This window comes from Python bivittatus, unplaced genomic scaffold (genome assembly GCF_059951505.1).
Source record: "Python bivittatus isolate LINGU-HERP-01145 unplaced genomic scaffold, Pbiv_v1 ctg000980_np1212, whole genome shotgun sequence".
In the NCBI taxonomy this organism is placed as follows: domain Eukaryota; kingdom Metazoa; phylum Chordata; class Lepidosauria; order Squamata; family Pythonidae; genus Python; species Python bivittatus.
The window spans coordinates 13974195-14000230 of NW_028277125.1; the positions used below are offsets into that span (position 1 = coordinate 13974195).

General features: G+C 38.1%; 1 protein-coding gene across 1 annotated transcript in view; it reads right to left on the reverse strand.

Annotated features, from left to right (window-relative positions):
• FNDC3B (fibronectin type III domain containing 3B) overlaps positions 1-26036 on the reverse strand; it is a 281784-nt gene that overhangs the window by 88424 nt on the left and 167324 nt on the right. Inside the window, exons 5-7 of the mRNA XM_007424299.4 lie at positions 24110-24353; positions 20807-21103; positions 1004-1062 (exon numbers count right to left, since the gene is read on the reverse strand). Coding sequence (XP_007424361.2) covers positions 1004-1062; positions 20807-21103; positions 24110-24353 — 600 coding nt within the window. The remainder of the gene's footprint in view (positions 1-1003; positions 1063-20806; positions 21104-24109; positions 24354-26036) is intronic.

Here is a 26036-nt window from a genome sequence, read left to right on the forward strand (position 1 = left end):
AAAAGTCACACATCAGTTCAGAAGTGGAGCAGAGCATTCTGAAGTACTGAACCATTGAACCACTGAACTGAACATTCTGAACCACTGGAGCTGGTTAATGAGAACTGTTGCACTCTGTACCCAATTCTTCAGAGCTCCTTAATCACAATCAGTGCTCTTCCATGGCTCAGCAAGATGTAGCAATGCTGGAGCAGCCACCATGGACCAGAAATTTGAAACCATGGCTATTTGTTGGTTTAAAATTCTGCTTAATCAGAAAAAGTATTTGCTCTGAATTCACATGTGCAGAATTTGGATAATGAGATGGATCATATAGTCATGTTTATCAGCTGGAATGGTTTAATTTGGCATACATTCATGCTCACATTGGAGATCAATTAGCTATTTCATCAAAACTCAGAAACCCTAAGATGAATGGCTAGAACCAGAAGCTATCTAGAGAAATTAGTCTTTCCCAAGTTCAGGTATTACGTTAAGGTGGCTGGCTTAATCTTACTTTGTTGAATAAACCACAACTGGCTGAGTTCTACGGATGTGCAGTGCTTCAGAGGCAAACCTAAAAGGGTTTTCAGAGCTTGCAGGGAGCAAATGTAATATTTCTCTAAAACTCCTTAAAACAACTGTGTGATTCTGGGAAAAGACAAAGCTGCTTTAAAAAGTTGCAGAGAAGTCCCTGCATACTGAAAAGCATCTTTGGGATACAATCTGAAGCATTTCACAAGCTAACCTGGTTCTTTCAATGTGCTAAATTAAAACAGGGGGAGAAAGAAAGAGATGGCTTAGCACGTGTGAAGCCAGACAGAAAAGCTAGAATTTATAGTATGGCACATACTCCTCTTTTGACTAGTCAAAGGCAGAACACTAGGATCCCAGTATTTATAATGATAAGACCAATTCAATTCACACAATCTTGCAAATAAAATATAGTTATTATAATAGATTGACATAATATACATCTTATCTTTAATGTTGTTAATTTGGGTTAAGCTTATCTGTCACATACCTGTGGTTTCTCAATTCCAGAAAGAACATCTTGAACCTTCTTTGTTTCTGTGTCACATTCTGTGCAAGAGAGAAAGAAAGAGAGGGAGACAGGTTAGTTATACCTTCAGTGGCAATGAGGGCCAACCAACTTCTACATAAGATTTATGTATCTGAGGCAGTGCATACTAAATGCTCTCATCACAGATAATCCAAAGTAGGCTATAAACAAATTAGCATGGGTTTAACAACCATGTGCTTAGGCATGAAGAACCAGAAGTTGCTGAACTACAACTCTCATCAAATGTGGGCTATGGCAAGGGATCCTGGGAGTTGTAATTCAGCAATTTTTGGATAAACGGAATGCTTAGCAAGTGGTTCAACACTGAGCAGATAGTTAAACAAGGATGTATGATATCCTCTTGGATGTATAATGTACTTATGGAAAAATGTATAAAGAATGCTCATGGTGATGGCAGAGGTGTGCTGGCTGGGAATGTGAATGTATGTATATTTTTGTATACAGATGATGTTGTGGTGTTGACCAAAATAATTTGCACTGAATGTTAAAAAGAAAGGAGTATGGGTCTGAAAATTAATGTATTGATTATTGATTAATGAAATGTAATGAAAAGAAATCAAGTTCTAGGACATTATTTGAAGGGATTAATAATCAAGATTGTTAAAAGTAAAAGGAAGGAATATAAAGTTGGTTTATTTGATCAAGTTTAAAACAGATATGTTATTTCTGGTAACCCTTAGTGGACTTTTGCTGATCAAGACTGAACAATGAGGCTTTAAGGATTTGTTTATAGATAAGAGATGGGCTATGGGAGGAAGAGATCATTTGTTGTATTTTAAGAAAAGTTGATAAGTTACTAAAATTGTTTATATGTGTTGTAATGAAGGGGGAAATCACTTCTTTATATATTTTTCTTTTTCTTTATTATATTCTTATTTTTTCTTTTCTATTTTTCTTTTCTACACTATTTTTTCCTTCTCTTTTCTTTTTTAGTTTATATTAGTTTATCTTTTTAATTGTAATTTTTAATAAAGTTACTATAAAAATGAAAATTAATGCATTAATGATCAAAGAAGAGGTTTTTGTCAGGGGAAATTGAGTGAACAATTCCAAGTTATACATAATTGTAAGTAGATGAATAGGAAGCATCTTGGTATAACGTTTACTTAAAAATTGGGAAATGGATGGCAAAATTTTAAGATATGCAAACCCTGGTAGGAGGTATGTTATCTGTTATGAGGAATTAATATTTGTTGAAAGAAATGACATTGTGTCTAAAAGCACGCTTCTGCCCACACTGTTATATGGAAGTGAGAGTTGGGTAGTAAGGAAAGAAGTATGTTAGAAGTGACATAAAAGTGTGAATGAAAGTGCAAGTGATCAAACAAGGTAGAAGGTCAGGAATGAAAATGTGGTGAATGAATGTGGTCTGAATACAGGCATGAGTAACTACTATAAGAAGTACTTCTAGTTGGTTTGGTCATGGAGAAAGAATGAATGAGAACTGAGTTACAAAATGAATATATGAAGGAAGAGTAAATGGGTCAAGAGGAACAGGAAGATTGAGAAAGTCATGGTCAGAGTTGAGATCTGCAAGAACAAAGATGAAAAGTTTAAAGGATAAAAAGCAATGTATGAAGCACTGTACAGGTGGACTAAAGCAAGGATGGGTTGCAAGCATAGTAAGATATGAAGAGGTATAGTGTAATGAATGGTATTCATACAACCTAGATTTGGCTGTAGTTCCTTTTTCATATTTTGATTTCTTCAGTTTATTTTTTCTTACTTCCCCTCTGCACTTTGCATAACATTGCAAAAGTTAAGTGTGATGAAAGATTCTTTCTAGATAAATCTTGTATCATATGTATTTCTCTGTCTTAATTGGACATAAAGATGGACAGGCAAATTGGCAGGCACACAAGATTAAAAAAGGTGGTCTATGGTGCTATAAGTCCATGTTTTCCTCCTTGAATGCCATTTGGGTAGCAAGGCAGGATATAAATCAAAGGAATAATAATATTTACTATTGCTTATTTATAAATAGTATGAAACTGGTCTGAAATATGTTGTAAAAGTCATGTGGACATTGCTTTGACTGGATTTTGCCAAGAGGCTAATTAAGATAAAATCACTGTAACTGTAAAACAATCATCCCAGGGTTTCAGCTAAACTGTTCTTGTTAAGTACAGATTCTTGGAAAAAGGAAACATACTACAGGAACATTTTTTAGCCTTCCTCCAAGCCCAGCACTGTGATTCAGAGGTTTCATGGGCAAATTCCTGAGTCCTTGAATTTGTAGATGCTTGGCTTCGGGAACTACTAGATGAGCCAGAGAAATCCGATGTAGAGAAATGGTAAAATAAAGCATTCCAATGAGCAGGCTGGATCAGACCCAAAATCCTAGCTGGTTTAGCATCCTCTTTCCCACAGTTGTCTCATCCTACGTTTGTCCCCTAGCAATTGGTCTTCAGAATTTTCCTGCTACAAATGTATAGAAGACTAGTACCCACTGGTAGCCTTATCTTTTCCAAAGTGCAACCTTGCACAACCAGATTTCTGTATGTTGCCTTCCTTGTTTCCCCCCACTCCACCAGTCCTTTTTCATACACTCAATACCTGCTCTGTAGGACTGGGGGACTGTCTGTGGCAAATTTTGAGAGTCTGGCGGGAGGGTCTGAGGGAGAAGGGCAATGTGCCTCTGCTGGATTCCAGAAACAAAAGCATGTCTATTGCTAGAAATATTCCCACTGAATTTTAATCATGAATTTGTCATTTCTTTTCAAAGCCATCAGATTCGTTGATCATCACATCATCATGTGGCTAAACTCTGAATGTTGGGAAGAATTACTTCCTTTTTGCGTGCCTTTGGCTTCACAGTATTAATGCCATAACAAAACAAGAACCAGAACCTGAATTTTGGGGAAAAATTAATCTCCTGTGCATTGATAGAAAAGAGTATTTTGCATCATCTGAAAAAAATGGAAGCACTGTTAATAGTGTCATAAATAAAATAGGTTATTTATTTTATGTCAGCAAAATGCTAAGATCTGCAGAGAAAAGGACTTATGGATCTGCCCATAGTTTCATTGGTGTGAAATCTACTGTATAGCTAACCAGCGAAAATTGTCTTGATCCTGTGGATCCTGGAATCTGGAGCAGTGCCTATTTACATTCTAACACTCTAGCAGCTAGTCATCTTTGCTGTACAGGAACATACCAAGAAATAGAGAATATGATATTAAAAGATGACGATGCTAAAGCTCAGAGAATGACACATCATACTAAACTTATACGTTTCAGACCATTTCCTTTAAAAGGAAGAAAACACAGGATAATTATTCATTTTCTGATACAGACCGTCTGGTTTTTTCTTTCAGTATTAATAGCATTTTTTAGCATTAATATACTAGCAACTCATCCATCTGACACCACCTTTCAAAGGAAACCATATCTCTATGCTTCATTTTTTTTTGAATAACTTAATACAGAGTTGGCTATTGTCATTTCATCTGCCTTTCTGCTTCTGAATAGCTGAGAGTGGTATACTCAATGTCTGAAACCATTTCAGTCATGCAAGAAGCGTTTAAAATAGCCTTAGTGATATAATTCATACTGTTATCACCTCAAGGTTGGATCACCAGGTACTTTACACAGGCTGCCTTTGAAGATACTCAGAAACTGCAATTGATGCAAAAGGGGATAATGCGCCTGCTACAGGATGAGAGCTGTTTTGTGATCCCACATTGGCTTCTCATATGTTTCTGAGATTTATCTGAATCCTACGCAATAGTTCCTCCACTTCTTGTTAATTCTTCTTATCAAAAACCACAAATTAGAGGCAGGCTATGTTAGGTTTATAGACACTTCCCTTATATCTGCCAGACTCATCCGGACATTTTTAAAACATGTTTCTAATGTTAAAAAAACAAAACAAAACTGATGTGTTGCATTTCAAGTGATATCAGGCAAGAAGTATGCAGAAAAGTTCACATACAAGTTGATGAAAAAGAATTTGCTTTAGATATTTCTTTCAGAACAGAGGAGAATTTCAGACAAATTCTCTTGGGCTTTATAGGTTTAAATAAGCATTTAGAATTGGGCAGAAACTCATTGCTTTCTAGGACATGGAATTTGTCCCAAATTTTTGCACAGCTGAATTCAAATTCAGTGTTATCATTCTAGCCATAATTAAGATAGACCCAAACTATCTAAACTCAGACTGCAATATTCACTTTGCAATTTTCTGAAGAGTTTTTTTCCCCCCTAGTCCAGCTGCTAACAATCTCCTTTAAGCAACTATCCACATAATTTCCAGGGCTTCTGGAAATAGAGGGACAGGGATTCCTCTTTTTTTCCCCATAACATTCTTTGTTATTACATCACCTTAACTACCAGAAGCAGAAACTGAGTCATTCTTGACCGTTGAACCTTAACACATGGACCAGATTTTCTCTCTTCTGACTGCTTTAGAGCAAGTTCAGCAATGAGATAAAAATAAAATCCCAAAGATCAATTAACATCTTCTTTCACCTGTGGAAAATGCAACAAGTTTTCTAATGTAAAGGTCCATACGTTAACCCTTTTTCACCTCAATGATAACTAGTATCTTCTAGTTCAAGCACACAGTAGGAACAAGACACAAAAACTATAAAATAAATATACTAGCTATTTTTTAGCAGTTTTCTACCCCTAGTTTCCTTTAGATGTGTTGGGACCAATATTTCCCAAACTCCAATCAGAAGACAGATAACACTTATTAATAAACATCTCTGGCTGTTATAATCCTAAAACAACCTGAGGACACAGCACTGAGAAAATAAAACTGTAAGTACAGAGAATTACTGAAACTTAGAGGAAGGTTTGATAGGTGTCCTTTATTTTCAAGAAGATATTCTGCAGTTATAGGCAGACACGAGAAGCACACACTGATGGACATCAGACTTCTATGTGTGATTAATCATTTTTGGCCCACCCTCTAGATCCAAAATTAACTGGGAAAAATCAGATACCTTATCTGTTGACACAATTTTTTCCTATAATGGCACCAAGGCAAATTGTGAGTCAGGACAGAGTTTGGTTTTGTATGTTATAGAGAGTTGGCAGATAGGGATGATAGAGTTGGATGGTTTTGACAGTCCTCTGGTACCACTGCATCTGTCAACAATTTTTCAAAACATCAGAAACAGCAGCATCAGAAACTCTGATGATTGGTGCCTCTGGAGTTAATGGTGCATGTGGCTTGGAACTGCCCTGTAGGGAGCTTGCTCCTGGGGACAGTGGTTGGCATTATTGGAATGGGTCCAGAAGCCAAAGAAGGTGCTGCAGCTGGTGACCAAGATGGAAATGAAATAATTAAACTGGGGCCAGAGATCGCTTGTTTGGCGGCAGAAGCTACAATTCTACAGATCAGGTGTTAAGCACCGGGATACATTCTCCCAGAGATGCTACCAATCGCCTGTTCGGAGCTGGGTTGCAGAGCAACAGCAAGTGGACTTTTGTTGGTAGCTGCAATCGCTTCATTTGGCAGCTCATTGATGCCAGAGCAGTGACTAAGATGCTGGGGTGACCAGTTGATGCGAAGATGCAGCAGTGGAAGTGGGATCAGGCTGATGACCTAGCAGTATACTGGCCTGAATCCTGCAGCTTTTGCAGAGTTCATCACCTTGAACAGTGGTCATCTTGTTTCACTGATGCTGCATCATTGGGACCCCAACAAAGTGAATTTTGTCTGTTTTCCTTCACTGCTGGGAGTTCCCTTTATGCTACTTATATCTATGCTATTAGATGAACTTGAGACTAAGATCTGTAGTTGGTGGTTTTGAAGAATTCAGGTGGAGATGACTAATTGAATGTCCATTTGTTTTCGCTCTGGTTTTGAGATGATGGGGGGCATTGAAACATTTCTCAGATTACTCCAGACCATAATTAGGTAGGAGTGCACTGTTTTTACATCCCTGATTAGAGCCTATTAGATGGGTTTGGAATCTGGGGTAATGTTGTGTGTTAGGTGATGTTGTGTTGGGATGGGTGAGCTGGTGTGGGGGCTTGAAGCTCACTGAGAACATATATAAAAGTGACTAAGGTCAGAACCAGCCAGACAAGCCAGCTGGCCTAGGAGCAGTTGGTAACATCTGAAGGTTGATTGGATCTTGGACCTGGGGGGGAGATGGCAGAGTTCAGGGGGAGTTGGGTTAATTGCCATGCAAGGGATAGGCAGCAGTATTTTGGTAGCGATGGTCAGAGGACGATATGGTGGGATACTGGGACTGTTTTTAATTTGGAAGAAACTATGCTGTGAAAAGAAAGCACCAGACTGTTGACTTTTTATTAGAAGTGAGTAGATCAAACTATTTTGAAACGATACCAACTTCACTACCATGAACCCAATCACAAGTTTTTTTTTCTCTCTGATGGACAGAACACTCCAATTTTAAATGTCCACACATTTTTTAATACACAGCAAAATTCAAAGGCAAGTTAAAGACAACAAAAGGATAACTACGTATGTTCAGCATATACTCTTGGAAATATGATTGGTTAACCTGGAAACTGGGATCAAACTAAATTCTAAACCCTTTCTACTTCACTGTGCTTTGTTAACATTATCCCACATTCATTAGTTTTCTAAGAGTGAACCAGTCAAATAAGATTTCAACATTTTTTTTAAACAACAAAGGGCATTTGTACTGCATTTGACATTGTTTTCCTCTCATAACCTCCTGAAAAGAAGAAGAGATGGAGGAAAAGGAGAAGGAAGAAAAAAGAATCTTATTCAAAATGTTTTAATGGATTATTGGATAATATGAAATATGCCTGGTTACGGGGTGAGGGGAAGAGTGAATTTCACCATGCAGATACTTTTAAGAAGAAAAACAACAAGCAACATGGTCTGATCAGAAAAGTATATTTGTTTGCACACAGTTAACAAATTCGAGAGAAAACTATATAATAGTCTGGATTAGAAAGAGATTTGTAACCAAGATAATTACAAAGGCTCCGACAAAGTCTTGGGACATAAGATAAGAATATGAAAAATCCAGAACAAATAAGTCATCATCTATTAAAAGAATAAGAAAAAAAAGACCAGAATGAAAGATTTTCAAATAATACCTGGAATTTTTCTCATTCAAAGCCACAAAGTCTTACTGTTACTAAGAAGATGTTACCTAGCTGGGTAATGAAACATTTGCAAGAACACAGCCAAGCTCAGAGAACCCCAAGGACTCCACTTACTGTTAGAGCAATTAATTTGACTTCAGTTCTGGTTAGGAACTAGGTCAGATCCCATCTACAGCTGGCGTTGCAGATAAAGATCTCATTCAAGGCTTTGCATTCACACGTTCATGGAAATTGTGGATGCCTGCTAGTGTGTACATCTCCATTCAGTCCTAATATATGGGACTGTTCAAAGTGCTGTGCAAGTGGGAGTTCAAATGTACAACCCATTCTTTAAAGTAGACACATATTTTCTCATAATAAAATTGTTGTGGAGTTCTCTAACATATCTTTGAAAAAGACACCTCAGCTTGATGCCATTCTAGCAGAGCTGGGCTTCTGTTTTCACAATCTAGTATGGCCATGTTGAAGTCCCACCCACCAGGAGGGAAAGCTGGTTGGGGAAAGCCACCACAATCCAATTTTCATTTAATTAGTCTGGTTTTGTGATGTTGTCCATTTTTATAATTAACATTACTTCAGGGATGGTGGAATGATTTTGTACTCTAAGGCTGGACCCTTAGTGTTTTTTTCAAGAGTCAAGATACAAATTTTGAAAAGACAGATTTCCAAAAGCAATGAAAGGAAAGCTGAAAGTTCAGACTAATCTCTTAGATTCCTCATTCATCCACTTCAAGAGCCACTTGGCTTTTGTGGGGAGAAAAAGGGAATATTTCTGCAGCTTATTGGATGCAGACAAGGTGAACAGGAAGCCTTAGCCAAGTCATGATTCAATAAAAAAGAAAGCAAAGTTAATTAACAATTTCTCAAAATTAGTCTTTCAACTCGAAGCCATGCTAGAATGCAGCCAAAGCAATAAAAGGCTTGTTGCATAGCTAGATATTGTTTTAACTAAGCTTCAAAAGTGAATTGAATTATGCAGTCAGGTAGCAGTAAATTAACTTCTAATGTTAAAAAGCTAATAGATATTGTGGTTTTGTGTAAATTTTGGTTTATGGCTGAATGCAGCTTTGAAATTGCAAACATTCCACCTGCTCAGCAGCTGCATACTCTAATCCTCTTTAATAACTTCAGCTTGTCCCCCGTAAGAATCCAGGGTTCTTCAAACTTTTTCTTTGCATCCAATGCCAGAAATCTTTTCCCTTTCCTCTCTTGTGTTTTCAAACAGATATTTCTGTTCAGCAAATACTATATATGCATGACGGTGCCCTAGAGGACTGCTCAAAGGGTCCTGGTGTTCACCATACTAAATAATGTCATCTAGGAAGCACACCTTCTCTGTTGTGATGCCTGCCTTTTGGAATAGTACCCCTGCCCCCAAGATCTGTATGCTCCTATTCTAATACATTTGAAAATGTAATGGTATGTGAGAAAGACCAGATGGGGTGAAGACTTACTGCCTAGGGGATGGTCAGATAAGAGAGAGCATAGCCTGCAGCTTCATAATGAGTGAGGAAAGAGGCTCAGGAGGGACCCTCCCTAGTTTCTCGGGCTGTAAAGGAGACAGCAGGAGAATTCTACTTTCAGACTTGCAGGATTCTGTTAATGAATGTAGCTTTATAATGAAGTAGAATTAGCTCATCTGGTCGTGTTTCCTGTCTGGTCTACCTGTACAGGCATCCTCATTCAGCAGATTAAAATGATTCAGCAATACATAAGGAAGGCTGGCCTCACAGTTAAAAGTATGGCGAAACAGATTTCTTTTTGGATGCTAGTTTTTTGGGTTTTCACATGTTTTTATTGTTGCTGCTTGGAATTTTTGCCTCAGGCACCTAATACCTAGGGTCCTCCCTATATGTAATTTCAGCTGCTTTATCAAAGACAACACTTAATGGAAAGATATGTAGGAATTCATCTTTGGCTGAGTGTCTACAGAAAATCCCAGCCTACAACTGTGATGCATCTTTAAAGTATTAAAGATAAGCCTTCCTTTTATATGCAAAACTAGTGATTCATTTACATTACAGAACCTTCCCCAATTCTAGATTCTAAACTCCAACATGTTCTTCAGTCAATAAATATCTTTTTTTTTTATTTTAATTTGGTCATCCATGACCATCTGTTTTTATTTTCCCAAGCCTCTCATTAAGGTGACTTGCCAGCAAGTCAAAATGGCTCTTTTGCTTCTGGCTTGGAAACCAGTTGCTGATCAAGGCAAAGTGCAATACTACATACATGTGACAACTACAGCAAAATGTTCTCATGTGCAGAGTCTATTTTATGGATGCTACAGGCACAGGATTTTCTGTTACATTTATTTGATTTTTCTCCCACCCCACTCCCAAATAACTATCCAGTGTTCCACAATCATTAAATAGAGAAGGATTGGCAATTTGGGGCAAAGGGACTATCTTCTTCACACACATCTTCCCCAGAGCCTAAAGAGACTTTTCTTTTGTGTGTGGATAAATACTATTTTGGCTTCATAAGAAAATGAGATCTTGATTGCACTGTTTGTAATGTATTAGAGCAACTTACAAATCACTGATGATGTAAGTAATAATCTATAATGGAAAAAAATGCCCCTGCCCCCAAGAACAAAAAAGAACTTAAGCCTTTTTTTCCAGAAGCCTCCTCCTTCTCCTTCCAGAAAAAGAAAGAGATTTCATAATGAATTTTAAGGTATTCTATGTTTAAAGATAGCTTTAAAGAATATGATGAAAACATATAATGACTAAATGGTGTAAGTATGTTTAAACCATTCCACATGAATTAATTTAGTTACTCTTACAACAGGCCAGTAGCTAGGTCAGTATTATTATCCCTATATGAAGAATTGCTAAATGAACAATGGTTTGTCCAGGTAATTAAATTCCTGGCAGACAAGCAACTGAACTTCGTACTTTGGTCTCTGAGCCATTACATTACCTTATAATGCCATTACATCAAACCATAAGTGGGGACAATTTTACAAGAAAGTTAAATAAATAGGGAGAAAGAATATTAAATGTGAACATTCTTTTTTTTCTGCATTAAAAAAAAGTGTGTATAAAAATGTACGTAAATTTGCCTTAATCCTCATTCAAAAATACTATCCAGCTTGAAGAGCTGGCTGGGAAGAACAGGAATTGATCAGCTTTCCTCATGTGTGTGCTACTTCAGAAATCACATTTTCAGATGTACTTCTAAACCAATGTTTCTCAACCTTGGCAACTTTAAGATGTATGGACTTCAACTGCTGGCTGGGGAATTCTGGGAGTCCACACATCTTAAAGTCGCCAAGGTTGAGAAACATTGTTCTAAACTATTCCCAGCATAAGGCCTTAAAAGCAAGGTGTGAATGCAACATCACTTTGCAAATATGCATCATGCAGACAAGACTTGCCTGGGAACCAATATTAGTTTCTGCTCCCTGGGCCAAACTCAGGTTTGATTTCCTGTAATCTATTGTGTGACACGGTGCACATGAGTAATGCAATTGAAACCCGGAGTTCTTGAAGCCATATACTTGGGCTCTTCTGTTCTTTGAAAGATGCTACTATGGATCCACAGTAACATGAAAGGAAGGACTGAACTACCAATCTTATGCCAATCTTCCCTGGGTCAGTTGAAAATATGGGAAGCTTCTACACTGTCCCAATGAACCACACATATTTTAAGAATCATTATTGCAGAATAAAGCAAGCCACAGAGTCATCCTTTATAAATGTGGTACACATGGCAATGGGTAATGGAAATCTGATGGTGAACTTGGTTTGAACTCTATTCAACTCAGCATGTTTTCTTTTTCATAAAATGGGACAACATGAACTACATAAAAGTAGCCAACTCACAAAAGTTACTGTGTGGTTTATTATCAGGATTAGCATTAGAGGCTAAGCATCTGAACAGGTGCCTAATGTCAGACTGGATGGGATACAAGAGGGCAGAAGTGAGAGCAAAAAATGATTCTTAACTAATACTGCACATACACTCTGCGAGTAACATGACTTCAGAAAAGAGCCACAAATTAGCACTCATCCTATCCAGTCAATTCAGAGGTAAGTCACATGTAATATCATACTCTATCCTGTACCAACACTGACAAGCTATGATTTGCAGGCAGCAATCACATCAGGATCTGAATTTGGTTGGGCTTTATATCCAAACTAACAAATCTTGGTTTGCAACAAGTTGCCAAGGTTAGAATTCCCGTTCTAACCTGAGCATCCATCCTTAGATGGTCATGTTAGAACAGGAATTCTCAGAAAGAAACAAGAAAGAGGGAAATTGTATAACCATGGTTTACTTATTTAATTGGAGCATATACTTTGGAGTCCCTATGGTAATTCAAATCATTGTTTCTTTTGATATATAAATATGTTTGGGTTCACCTACAGTAGTTCTAAAATTGGAGAATAGCTAGATTTTCATTAAAAATACAATGACCACAAATATCTTAATTTTCATTTTTTCCCCCATTCTTATCCTAGCATTGCTCTGGATCTATGCATTCTACAACTTGCGTGATTCATTCTAAGAATCCAGTGCTTCCATTTCCTAGCCCTACTTTTATTATTTTTCTAGCACCTCTTGCAGTCCTTATTTGGAAAATATTAATTCACCGCAGTCTTTATTTACCATGATTATTATTACTAAAGAATACGTTGCCAGCTCATGTCTGGAAGCATTTTCTTCTTCCATAAAGTACAGATGGCAACATAACTTTTGCATTATTTACTACTATTTGCTGGATTTACTAATTCCTCCTGAATAATCTTTTCTACTTTGAAACAGTTAATCCCCCACTCTTTAGAGTATAAAGCATAATGTGCTATTTCTGTGCCATACCTCTGGGGAGGATCCTTCACATCTTGTTTGTGGCATGTTTTACCAAGACATGGCTGGGTGAGGGGGAGAGTGTTGTTCTCTCAAAGATGTGTCCTCATGGGGCTTAAATCCTACCTCAGCCCTAATTTCAAGGAAGGGAAGGGGGTAGCAATGAGACTTTTGAGACAACTTTCCTTGACCAAGCACCCTATTGTGGAACTATCAGAAGGTGAGTACTGTGCATTAGATTGGGCTATAGCAGTGTTTTTCAAACTTGGCAACTTTAAGATGTCTGGACTTCAGCTCCCAGAATTCCCCAGCCAGCATGCTGACTGGGAAATTCTGGGAGTTGAAGTCCAGACATCTTAAAGTTGCCAAGTTTGAAAAACACTGGGCTATAAAGACAGGAGAGTATCCTACTGGTAGCCTGGCCACCCTGATGCCCAGTAGTATCCATTCTTCCTGGATCTGTATCTATACATTTTAGGCCCCAATTTAAATTTCCAGAGCCCAATATAGTACTGGTGAATCATTCAGCCTCTAAAACAGGAAAAATGTATGATGGAAATATGGGGTATAAATTAAATTGATTATAATAAATACAAATGTTCCATATAAATACCCATGACAGTTCCAGAATCGATGCAGCATCTGCTATTGTAATAAGCATGCTATTTGGATCAAAATCACATTGCCCTGCAACAAACATTTATGTAGGAGAACTGTAAAAACACCACTTTTGTACAAGAAATGAAGCCACTGTGGGAAGAGAGGGTTTTTGCAACAACCAGTTAATTTGCTTATTGTGCAAGTAAACAATGATCTGGAAAAGTCCATAAAATGATTTTCAAAGTCCTGCATTTCCATAAGCAACCTGCCTGTTAGATTAAAAACCTCTCTGGTGCTGTTAAATTCAAATACTGACTTACTCTGCAAGCAGAATCCAATCCCAGAGCATTTCAGCACCAGCTATGTATAGGGATCCTGAAGCACCATTCCTCAGCAGCTTGTGTGGCAACAAGACTGTTGTTGTTTGACAGCAACGTGCCTGCCAAAATCACATCACAGAAGCTGGCTCTACAGATTGCTTTGGAGATCCAGAAGGAGTCTGCCAGCTGCCATTTCATACACATGTCAGCTAAACTGTGGACTTTCTTTTCAAATATCAAATGCTCTTTGCTTGGTTTTCTTTTTAGCAATCCACGCACTGCAAGTTTTGAAATTTTGCATGAGAAATTCTATCATCTCCTCTATTTTTTTTAATCCTCTTACATTTTCAACTGTAACAGAGATTCCTCCTTGCATCCTAAACATGTAAAGAATTTATCAAATATTTGCCAAGTTCTAACTAATCCAACAGTCATAAATATTCTTTGTTTGCTTTAAAGTGTGACCAGTTTCTTTTGGGATTTTAGTTTTGTTTTTAAACTGTTACAAACAAGGGAGCAGCTGCAACACAGGATCCTTATTATCCATTGTTACTAGATTGGGACCTATCTTCCAAAATATCTAAAATTTGATTGTGAACCACAAAGCATTCTTAGCTGTGCTATTTCCTACTTTCTTTTAAAATAAACTGGAAAAAGTAACATCTCCTTTTTAAGTCAAGCTTGACTTCTAGCATTTCCATGTAGTTTTCTTGGTAACAATGTAGAAATAGTTTGCTATTTCCTTCTTAGAGGATTTTAAAAAAAACATTATTTCCTGGTGTAGCCTAATGCTTTGAGATTTATTGTTGATGTCCCATCTACATACTAATCAGGTCCAACCTTGCTTATCTGTCTTTCTGACATTAGGCAAAGTCAGCTAGAGGTTGCCATCTAACTGAAAAAAATAAAGGCTGTTCCTTTTTTATTTTTAAGAAAAAGCAAGAGAAGATAGAAAGTCACCCTAACCACAACACTCAACTTTTGGATTCAAAGACAAACACTAAGTGAAAATCAACATATCTTTGAAAGTATCTTTCCTAGCTTTCTTTGGAGATATTCAGGGACTGGATAATCATCTATTGTAGATAGATAATACAAAAAATCTTAACTCCAGCAGTTACGGGCTTTTAGTGTAATTCTCTGTAAACCAGTGCGCTCAATTTGTGTGACCTTTGATGGTTATAATGCTCTGGCTAAACTTGCTCACTTGTTCCCCAGATAGGGCCTTTTGACAAATTCATCTGAGGCTCTAACAAGCTCACTGTATCCTGCTAAGAAGCTTGTCAGGTGCAGCAGCAAGACATCTCAAGTCAATTTAAGGGTAAGACAGCCAGCTGACAGCGTTCTTTTCAAATATTATTCTGCATTCAGCTCTAGGTTTCAAATGAAGGGCCTCCATGGTGCAGAACCTTCCAACAAGCTTTGGAAAAGTTTATTCTTAGCCTTTGGTGGAAACATTTGCCTTAACAGACCCTTCTCCTTGAGGGTCTATAGAGAATTTGAGCTACAGAATTGAAGCAATTATGAGTTTCTTTTGTTGCAGTTTGAGTTGGAACCAAACTTGATATAACCTGAAAAGGGTGTAACTCTTGTATAGAAAAATAAAGGCTCATGCTACACACTCCTCCGCCCTCTTACACACACTAATTTAATTAAAATTTCTTGCAATCTTTGCCTAGTTTTTGCATTTTAATGAAGAAGTATTCTCTGGCTGACCCAGTGAATGTTCCAGGGACCTGACTTCACTCAGTGTCTTGGCATTTTTCAGCTGTGCTCATCCTCTGCAGCTGTAAGGCCTGTAGAACTTCCCAGAAAATGGAACTTCCAAACATCTTATCATCAGAGCCAGGGCAGAAGGAAACAGATCCCCTCCTTTTAGGTGAAGGATGCTTGAACAAATAAAATAGCTCCATGAGGTCACCAGAGAACACCCGAAATACTAATTTAAAGTACAGTACTCAGATATACAGTATGTTTGCAGATAGGGGATCCTAATGTTATTTTCTTTTTTATTCCCATATAATACTTTGCTGTGAAGAGTAGACAAATATTGCTGGTTCCCATAATGTGTAACAGGGTTGCCAAAAACGGATTAAAGAACTTTAAAAAGTTTTGGCTCACCTTCACAACTGACATCTCGTTACCACTGAAATTTCTAGTCAGAATTATAGCCTGGACCCTCAAAACATGCATGATGATGCCTGCCACTATTACTGTGATCTAGTGGCTTTCTTGGTACTTATGGGATCCCACAGGGGCACAAAATAAACTCCAGCAGTGGCTACTTTGTTTGCTTCGAGCTCGTTTAAATGTCTCCATCACATGAGTAGAACTGTTCCCAGACAACTGGTAAAATACTTGCCAGCCACAGGATTGCTTTCTGTACTGTCAATATGCAAAATGTGCCAACTCCAGAGCTCTACAATAAGTTACTTATTTCTGCCCCTAAACATTCCTTTTAGAAATTTAACATGACTGCCCAGTTTTCCCCTGCTACACACTGGACTAGTTCCTTTCATCCCCTGCCAAGCTTCCTTTGAACCCTCCCCTTGTCTTGATGTTCCTCCATTTCCCATATTCTACTACTGCATTATTGGTGACTGTGTATCTATCTATTCTTTATCTAAGCCCGGGCTAAGATTAGTCTTTCGGGTAGAGTAGGGAGAAGGGGCAGGGGCCAAGTAAGAAGAGCAATGATATGCCACTTCCAGAGACAGCTAGTAATTGCTTGACAATTTTACCATCTCTATTTTGATGTAAAAAATGTGTTTCACGCATGTCATCTTTCACTGAAAAATTTGGGGGGAATAACCAAGGTCAGGGGCTATAATACATAGCTAAGATACCTGAACTAGTATTCTTAAGAATATCAGTTTATTTGGAATTTGCAGAACTGATTCTTGGACTTCTTTGGAGGTCTTGCAATCTATGTAAACATCCAGCTATCCTAGGGGAGAATTTTCCCCCCAGCATACTCCCAGAATAAAGAGTTGCTGTTTTCTGGAGTGCAGGTTCTAAGCTTGAATTTGTTGATAGACAAGTGAGATGTCAATAGGTAAGCCTTAAATAAGGGCAGTGCTGGATGGAATCAGTTCATTATTGTTATTGTTTATGGACAAATATAAGCAATATGAAGACTGGAAAGCAAAAGAAATAACATGTTTACTGAGCAGAGAAATGACCCTGAATTTAAAAAGCCATCCTCTGTACCCAGATGGATGGACAGACAGATGATGCCCAGGTTTCCTTCCTTAGCAACCTGGGATTGCCAACTCTAGCTAAAACCAATGCTGGATATACGAACCACTGGCCAATAAATATGTCTGTGTAACACACATGTATACATGTATACACATATATAAGTGCCAAAAGTCATATTTGAGAAAAACGCAGGGCCAGAACAATTTTTATATTAATTGAGCAAACCACTAATTAAAATTAATTATCTGTACAATAAGGTAACTCATTTATAAAATCAAATGATCCCCACCTGCATATGCCAACAAATTCTCTCTCACATATATGAACCTATCTCTCACACACAAATATACAAGTATGCACACACATTCTGCTCCTTCCTTTTAGGTGAAACAACAAAGAATAAGGAAAAGGAACAGGATTTATATCATTCTTGCATACATTTGTGGAAAGGTTTGTTCAGTTCTCATGCAAAGAGCTTAGTACATTGATGTAGATAGCTGCAAAATGAATCATTATGCCAAACTGAAAGATATGAAATGGACTAAGACTGGATGGAAGAAGGGTAGACATACCTGTTTTCAAACAGACTAACAAAACAAAAAAGCTAGGCTAATAATGAACAGAGAATTTCATTGCAATATGGCTTTCTTTTTTTAATATGGCTAAAAAAATAATATTCAGAACAATACACGGCATTTCAACAATAGAAATCATTTTGGAGAGCCTCATAGTGAACAGTTGCTTCTGCAGAAAATGAGACAGCTTATTTCTTAAGCTGAAGCAGAAAGAACCCAAGTCTATATACCTTTTTTTTTTTAAATGGAAAGGTTTAGTTTTCTTCTATTAGCAAAGACATAGGCATCCACTGGGTGTATGCAGAAATGGGGATCAAAGGTACATGTATATCAACTTAACATTCTACATTTTATAAAACAGCCAGATCCTTTGTTCTGGGAATCCAGAAGCCAGTTTTACAGACCCAAGGTGAGTTGTAAGCCTGAAGCAACCAATGATGAAGTACCTTGGTTGTCTTCTTTAAAAAAGGTAGAAGACTATCCTGCCCTTCCAGCTTGAAAAGCCAAAGAAAAAAAAGGAAAGAAAAACAATTAAAGTGCTGCCATTTTTTAAATTCAGCAGTTCGAGTTACTGGCTGAAGCCAGCAGACATGGCCAACTGATGGGAAGACAGGACAGATGAACCATTGTAGCTTTGTCATGCAGGACATTATTGATACGGGCATGAGTCATCACCCTGGGAAACAAAGGAAAGTACTGAGAGCTTGGGCACAGGTGCTCCAGCTTACTTTAGCTGCACACTCAGAAAGGGAAGATGGGCCTTGGCAACCATAGCATTACAACTCTGCTGTGGTGTCCTCTGATTCTGTTTCCACACACACCTGAAGCCCTTATCTCAACTGCACGTTTCAGACTCAGGCTACATTTGCCTATAGAAGTACAAGAGTTACCAAATAAGTCAGTGAACCTTTTTCAACTGCTGCAGCTACCCCTTGATATAAATTATTTGAGGAACTGGAACCCAACACACTTGGCAGGGGGCGGTATGGAAGAGGCTGCTGTTTACAATATACAATATTTGTTTTGTCTGGAAAAGGGAAGCTGTGTTGAGCTGGCAAGAAAGCCTCAAGGTATTCTTTCTTATCACTTCTGAAGGTGTAGTGGGTGTAGATGTAGAAGGTGATGAAAAGCATCTGTACTTACACATATACAAATCATAGATGAGCTTCTGTTGAAAGGTACTTTCATTCCAGAAGCCTGAACTTAGTTTTGCGTACTTGTCTATCTCCCCAAAAAGATTCCATTCTGCAACTGAGATACTGTGAATCAAGGAAGATTTGCACACAATATTGTGCAAATCATAGACTAAAGTGGGACTCTTTGTGCTTCATCGACTTCAAAAGCAATCCCTAAAGAAAGCTTTACAGGCATTAGAAACAGAAGCGTCCAGCTGATGATAGTTTGGAGGACAGGGAGCTCACAAGATCTGTCATAACAATAAGTCATTATGATTGAAAGTCTTCCAAGGTACATTATAAGTAATTTTAGCTGCCATACGACATGGTCAGAATTTAAATTGTATAGCACAGCTGGTCTGAGCAAGAGTTAGACATTATTTGATAGCTACTACCGGTGCTAGTTCATGAACACCAGACTTTACATAGTAAGCTTATTCCAGCCATTAAACTGATTGGATTTTCTTCTTGCCTAGGTTCAACTCTTTATCCCCGGCCTTCCACAATGTTTCCACAGTCAAAACAGCCATTGCAAGTCATTCTTTTGTATCTTAAAATCATGTGTACTTTGTTTACAAGGAAGGACAAAGGCCAGTGGAATTTGGTTCCCATATAGATGCAAAGAAACAGAAACACAAGAGGCTCCTTTATACTGGGTCAAACTGTTTATTCAACATATTCCAGCCTTCTCCATCCCCAATGCCCTCCAAATATGCTGGGATTCCCAGGTGAGAAATTCTGGGAGTTGTCATCCCTACATATCAGAAAGGCCCCAAATTGGGAAAAGTAAGTTTACTTTGCCTGGCGAAAGATTCTCCAGCAGAAGTTTTTCCACTTAATTGCTCCCTTACCCTTTTCTCTGAATAAGCCAGGGAACAAATATAGGACTTTCTGGGTGTTAAACAACTGTCATGAAATTACAATACCCTCAGTCAACAAGAAGATGAAAATACTGGGCTGGAGACTACCTATGACCACTTCACAACTTTCTATAGCAGGCCTTCACCCTGATAGCAAGTTTATTTCAGAATACTAATACTAGCAACCAGAACCACCAAAATTACCCAAAGCATTTGGGTAGGTTTTCAAGAAGCCCTTAGTCCTACTTGCCAGCATACGCTGATCTCTTGTGTCTGATGTGGCACTAAAAATGAGTCCTGGCAGTCAGAACCTTTATGTGGGATGAAGAGTAATCACTAGGGAAAAGAAGGGGCCAATCAAAGCAGCCAGTAAGAACAGGCAAGGAGTAGAAGCAGGGAGGAGGAAGAAAAACAGTAGAGGAAGAAACCAGACCCTTCAACAAACATACTTATAAAATGAACACCACATAACATTTGAAAAACAACAAAAGTATGTCTTCAATTCTTGTCAGTTTATTTTAGCACTAACTGGTAATTGACTGAAACATGTTAGTGATTCACTCCTTGTCTACTTAAGAAGGTCCACTGAATGTGATAGGACTTCTAATAAGCACATACAGTATATGCACAAGTTAAGTTATGAAGCAAGAATATTACCAACTCCTTCTGAGCTATTTTCCCTGTGCAGTCTAATATACATCTACTCAGAAGAAAGATGGAGTTCAATGGAACTTACTCCCAGGTTGGGGATTTAAGATTGCAGCCTAAAAGAACAACTTTTAATTTTGGAATAAATATATCAGGTCTGCTATCAATATGGTTTGACCTAAAAATGTTTGCTAAAATGTATAAAATATAAGAACAGCTGGAGAGACCTGCCTTGTGGTTCTATGTGAAATAACTCAGAGTGCTTAAGAAAACAATGGTTTCCTCTTACTTTTGAAAACTTGAGAGCATTAAGAAACTCATATATATACACCAATTGGCCAGAATAACTCTTTCCTGCACATGGCACGGGTCCCTTGAATTTCTTTATTTCTCTCCTAGTATGTTTCCAGAAATCTGAAATCATAGGAAGAAATGCAAAAACATAAAAAAAGAAAAGAAAGGGAAATAAAAGACAGCTAACTAACTTTACCATGCAAATCCTGTTCGTTGGTCTTGGGGCTGCTCCTTGCTCTGCGTTCTGCTTTTTTGACGGCTGGCATGCCTCCACCACCTACGCCTCCACCGCTTCCTCCCCCATTGGTGGCCCCATTTTGAGTCTTGATGGTACCATTGTACACCGTCGTACATGCTGGATGGCTCTTGTAGATAGATGGAGGGCTGTTCAAACGGTTCTGGCGATCAATTTGTCTGTCTTTGATTTTTTTGTGCTGTGGTTTGTTGTACTGATCTTCCCTGGTTATATAACTTGACATTCCATATATAATTTCTGAAATGAAACAGGATAAAGGGATAAAGCTCAGATTCCAATGCATCTGCATTTATTTACCATGGAAATGTTCGATTTGGCTTCATTTGGCTAGCATCAATCTCACATGTTCCCTCTTGGGACCAGGAGATTCAAAACCTTTCTTACTGTCTTGTATGTGTCACAATTTGCCATGTCATCTGAACCCTAATCCATGGTTATTTCTAATGATAGTTAGTAAAACTGGTCAACTTATTTAACAGTAACAGCAATCCAGATCTCTCCATACCTTGTGCATGATGCAGTGAAGATGGAGTAAGAGCATTCATGCAAATGGTAATATATTTAAATATACCTTCTAATTAAGGGGCTCCTGTGTATACCAGCCTTCAATAATCTGTGGACTGGAAAATTCTGGGAGTTGTGGTCCAAGCACATCTGGAAGTTGCTGTGTTGGGTGCTGTTTTTTGCTCTTCTGCCTTCATTGTTTATGGCCTAGAGGTGGGTAACTCGCAGCCTAGATGCTGTATGTGGCCCTTAGGCCCTCTTTTTGCAGCCTCAGAAATCTTTCACACCTTGATTGTTAAAAATGGATGGCCCAAGTTTCCTGCCAGTTTAAAATGATATCAGGCTTTACCCAAGGTAGGAATGAACCATGTAGGCAAAGTCACAAGAAATCCAAGAACTTCAGAAAAACTTTTATTGACGAAAGTTAGAAGCCATAACCAAAGAATATCAGCAACACCTGTGATTCAAGAACAAGCCCTAGATCAGAAACAATGTTCAAATCCTCTTACATTTTATTGTCCTTCCTGTTGTACATAATGGACTATTTTTGACTAGGCTGACTTGTTTCCATCTGTCCTTTGTTTTTGCAATGGCCAAATCTGCTATTGTATTGTTTTTCACCGTGTGAGAACTAACTCTCAGATATGAGAAACAGATGAAAACTATAGTGTATACCTTTAATAAGCATCATGACTTAAAAATTAAAGAAAACTCACATTCTCCCACCAAACCCACTTCTTCCCATGATTGATCTGAGCCTACTCATTTTATAGCTTCTACTTCCTCCAATAGTCACTGACTACCCAAAAATTACCAATCTCTCTGTTACATATAAAATCTTCTCGTGCCTGGGAAAGTCACAAGACTTTCATACAAGGATGATACAGATAAAAGGATTTTATCAGCTTTTCTATAACCCTGGGGTTCATTAAGGATTCCTGCTACCAGCAACAATCCCAAATCTGCAAGATTGTTACAAAAAGAAGTATAAAGGTGCTTCATCTCCCTTTGTTACTGACAAAATGAGGCCTCTTGGTTGCTTTTAACAATGGCATTTCCAACAGGCTTCTGAGATCAAATGTCTTTTCCCAATTTAACTATGGCTGACCAAATAGAGCAAAAACAGAAGACTTAGACAAGTATATGCTCTATCTCATTGTCATGAAGCTGAAGTATCTCGAGGGGTGGCATACACAGCCTTTCATTGAAATCCTCCAAGGAAAGGCCATACCAGCTTCCTTCCTGGGCTGATAAGTAGGGATTCCCTTCTAATTGTTATCACAAATAGATAGTATAAACCCAGTGTTTCTGAACATCTTCTTTGGGGCAGGATTCTTCTAAGCCATCAAAAACACATTGTGCACATCATATATTCAACTGTATAAACTCTCCTATCAATGTAGTCACCTAATATTATTACACCTATATTTTAGATGAGGCTTATAGTAGTTGCCGTATTTTACGCTGACGTACAAAACGGGGATCTAAGCAATCAAGGCTAACCGAGCTGCCTCATTTTCTCTCATTTTAACCCGGGGATGGGGAATATTTCTTCTGCCAACAGCTGTGTTTTCTTACTGTGTTAACAAAAGTTAGACCTCAGAGTGGATTGAGGTACCTCTGTTCTCTCGTGATCTGCCAGTCTTTCCTATTTTTATACCCACCACCCTGCTTGGCCATTTGCCAGAGATAGAAGAGATTGTTCTTATCTGAGGGCTGCTTGCAGAAGACTTTGGAAATTGGACTAAGGCATGCAGATTGTTCACCCTGGTTTAAGCATTTGAGCAATAAAATCATATGCACTTTCTCCACCACAATATTACTATCTGTGCTAAAACTATTTGGTTAATGGATACTTTTCTCCTAAGATACACCCATTCATATATTTGTCCCTTTTGGTTTCCTTTTCTCTGAATTATAATGCATCTGTTCATATTCAAGGATGAGTTGACCTATTTTATTCTTCTAGTACCAGATGCAGTGCTCCTGAGCTTGGATCACTTGGATAAGGGGGCAAATTATGAGAGAAGTTCATAATTTCTGTACACCCACATGGGATGCCTCATGTGTGCAGAAATTCCTGAGCAGGAAACTTTCAAGAACATAAGGTAAATGTATTTATTTGAACATATTTTAAATGGGCTAGACTGTGTATGATTTTATATTTTATTAGGGGCTACCTAGGATTGTAGAAGACAGTGGCATACAAATCTATGTATGTATATGTGTACAAACAAATAGAAATAGGGCACCTTTGGTCTTTCTACTGTAAATATTTGCCCCCAGTCAATTTCTATCAGTGTTAAAACAAGGCCTCTATGCATTCCTGTTAGGGCTCAGGGATACTCAACATCAATACAAGAGCCTTTGGGAACAAGCGTCATACAAATCAAGTCAAGTCAATAAAGTTGCAGACCCCGTCTTCTATTACTTCAAAGCTGGGAATACATTATAACCACATTAACAATGCTGCAAACATTTAAACATCAGTACTCCCCTCTGAAAACAAAAATATTTCCAAAATTACATCTAATCTAAAGGTGCAAAATGTATACACCAGTTCCCAGAATCCCCAACCAGCATGGGCATTCATGCTTACTGGAGATGTGGTATGTTGATGTTCCAATGCATCTGGAAGGAGAAAGGTGCTGAATATATTTCAAACGCAGTCCTGTTTCAAAAATTAAGACAGCACAGTAAACATGTAGCCTGGATTTGAAACTTTACAACTAAGTTTACCTTGCTCTCCATAAATGGTAGGCGGAAGATGATGCTGAGGAAAAAACTGGGGTGGTATATCTCCAGGCCCAGTAACAGGCGGGTAGAAAGCTGTATGAGAGTTATGAATGAAATGTGGATGATGGGTAAGGTATGGTGTTAAGTGGTGTGTTGGAGAAATGGCAGAAGGATAGCTAGCAGGATAGCACTCTGGAGACTGAGGTGTGACCACCACCCTGCGAACGCCTGTGCTGTCTTCTAATACCTGCAAAGGAAATGCAACTAGATGAGTAAAATCAGCATAATTTTTTGCCTGAAGAAGAAATAAATAAATAAATAAATAAATAAATAAATAAATACAACAACAACAACAACAACAACAACAATCATCTTTTCCTTCCGTTAAAGAAAAAAGCTTTTTATGGTAAGGAAGAACATCTCTATATAAGAAAATCCAGCACTAGCAATTTCCATGATAACAGCTCATGGCAGACGTTCAGGCAGCCATTCTAATTATAGCAAGGCATTTTGTAATTGCTTTAACAATGAGAATTTGAATGGAGATCAAAGTACCACTACCGTGCATAAGTTACTTGTCCCTGTAAAGGACACATTTTCTTTTTGCATGGGTGAATACCAACAATTGTCTTTTGTTCAATATTTTTTGTGTATTTTGCCGATATGAAAACCAAGGGTTCAAAAACTAGGGAAATCTGGGATGTGAGTAATCAAGATGCAACAGCCAAAGTAGAAATTATGCCTATTATGTTTTATATTATTGTACAGAGCATATTTCATATAAAGTTTGGGTGGGATGCTGATTTTAAAAGCTAAAGGGCAAGAAGAATCTGTGTCTATCATCCATGGATTGTTTCCAAATGTCTGTATCATCCATAGATTGTTCTCTGAGATGATGGAGATGGAGGTCCAATGCTGAATCAAGTGATTGAAAGGAAAGCACATGAAGGAAGAGCATGATAGGAAGGTAATCAGACTCACTGAGGGCCTATTTACTTTTCTGGATCAGAAGCAGCATCCTGGGACATCTCCAATGGGCAGTTCTGCTGTTGCCTAGAAAATTACTGCCTTTTTTGAATGGTAAGAGGAAGGCAAATGAGCAGCTGTTGATGCTTGGCTTGCCTGCACTTTTCCCTCTGGAAGGTAAAGGAATTTGGGCTCATAGAAAAAGGGTAAAGGCTCCCATCCAAAAAATGTTGGGGAGAATAAAATAACTAAGCAGTCGAATCTATAGTTGGAACAGTTGATGGGACAGTTGCCACCACATCAGGTTTAACCCCCAGAAAGTCCCAAGTTCCAAGTCTCCTTGGCTTTAGTTCACGTTCAGCTCTTCTCCTGAAAATGATGTAGCTTCAAAGATTCTAGCCTTAGATGAGCACGCCCAAAGATTCTGCCAAACAATATATTAATTGTCCTTGGATTAAAAGGTAGGTCTCACTTTATTACCACGAGAATTAGATGCTCCATACATCTGTCCTTTTGGAACTTTATCCAAGGCTTCATAAAATAATTGAATCTGCAGTTACTTCAGTCTGAGATAATGCTCTATTTAATTTCAGAGGCCCATCAGTCCAATACTTCTACCCTATAAATTATAAACATTCCCTCCATAACTTATCCCAAGAGGTTTGGACCAAGTTAGAAATACAGCTGAGCCAAAAGAGAGGGAAAAAATTGCATGAAAACTTCAGGCAGTTCAGAAAAGTAGTCAATCTTTTAGTTATTACTCAGGCAGTAGATCTTCCTGTATCTCATTACTTCTAATCATCCATACTCCAATTATTACATACTTAGGGAGGATTCCTTACTGTAAATTTTATAGGGTACTCTTAAGACTTATCAAACATTCTGCTTTTAATTATATAGACTGTTCCCCAACCAATAAAGCTGCTGTGTGGATAAGAAAATTGATGGTAATCCACCTTTGACA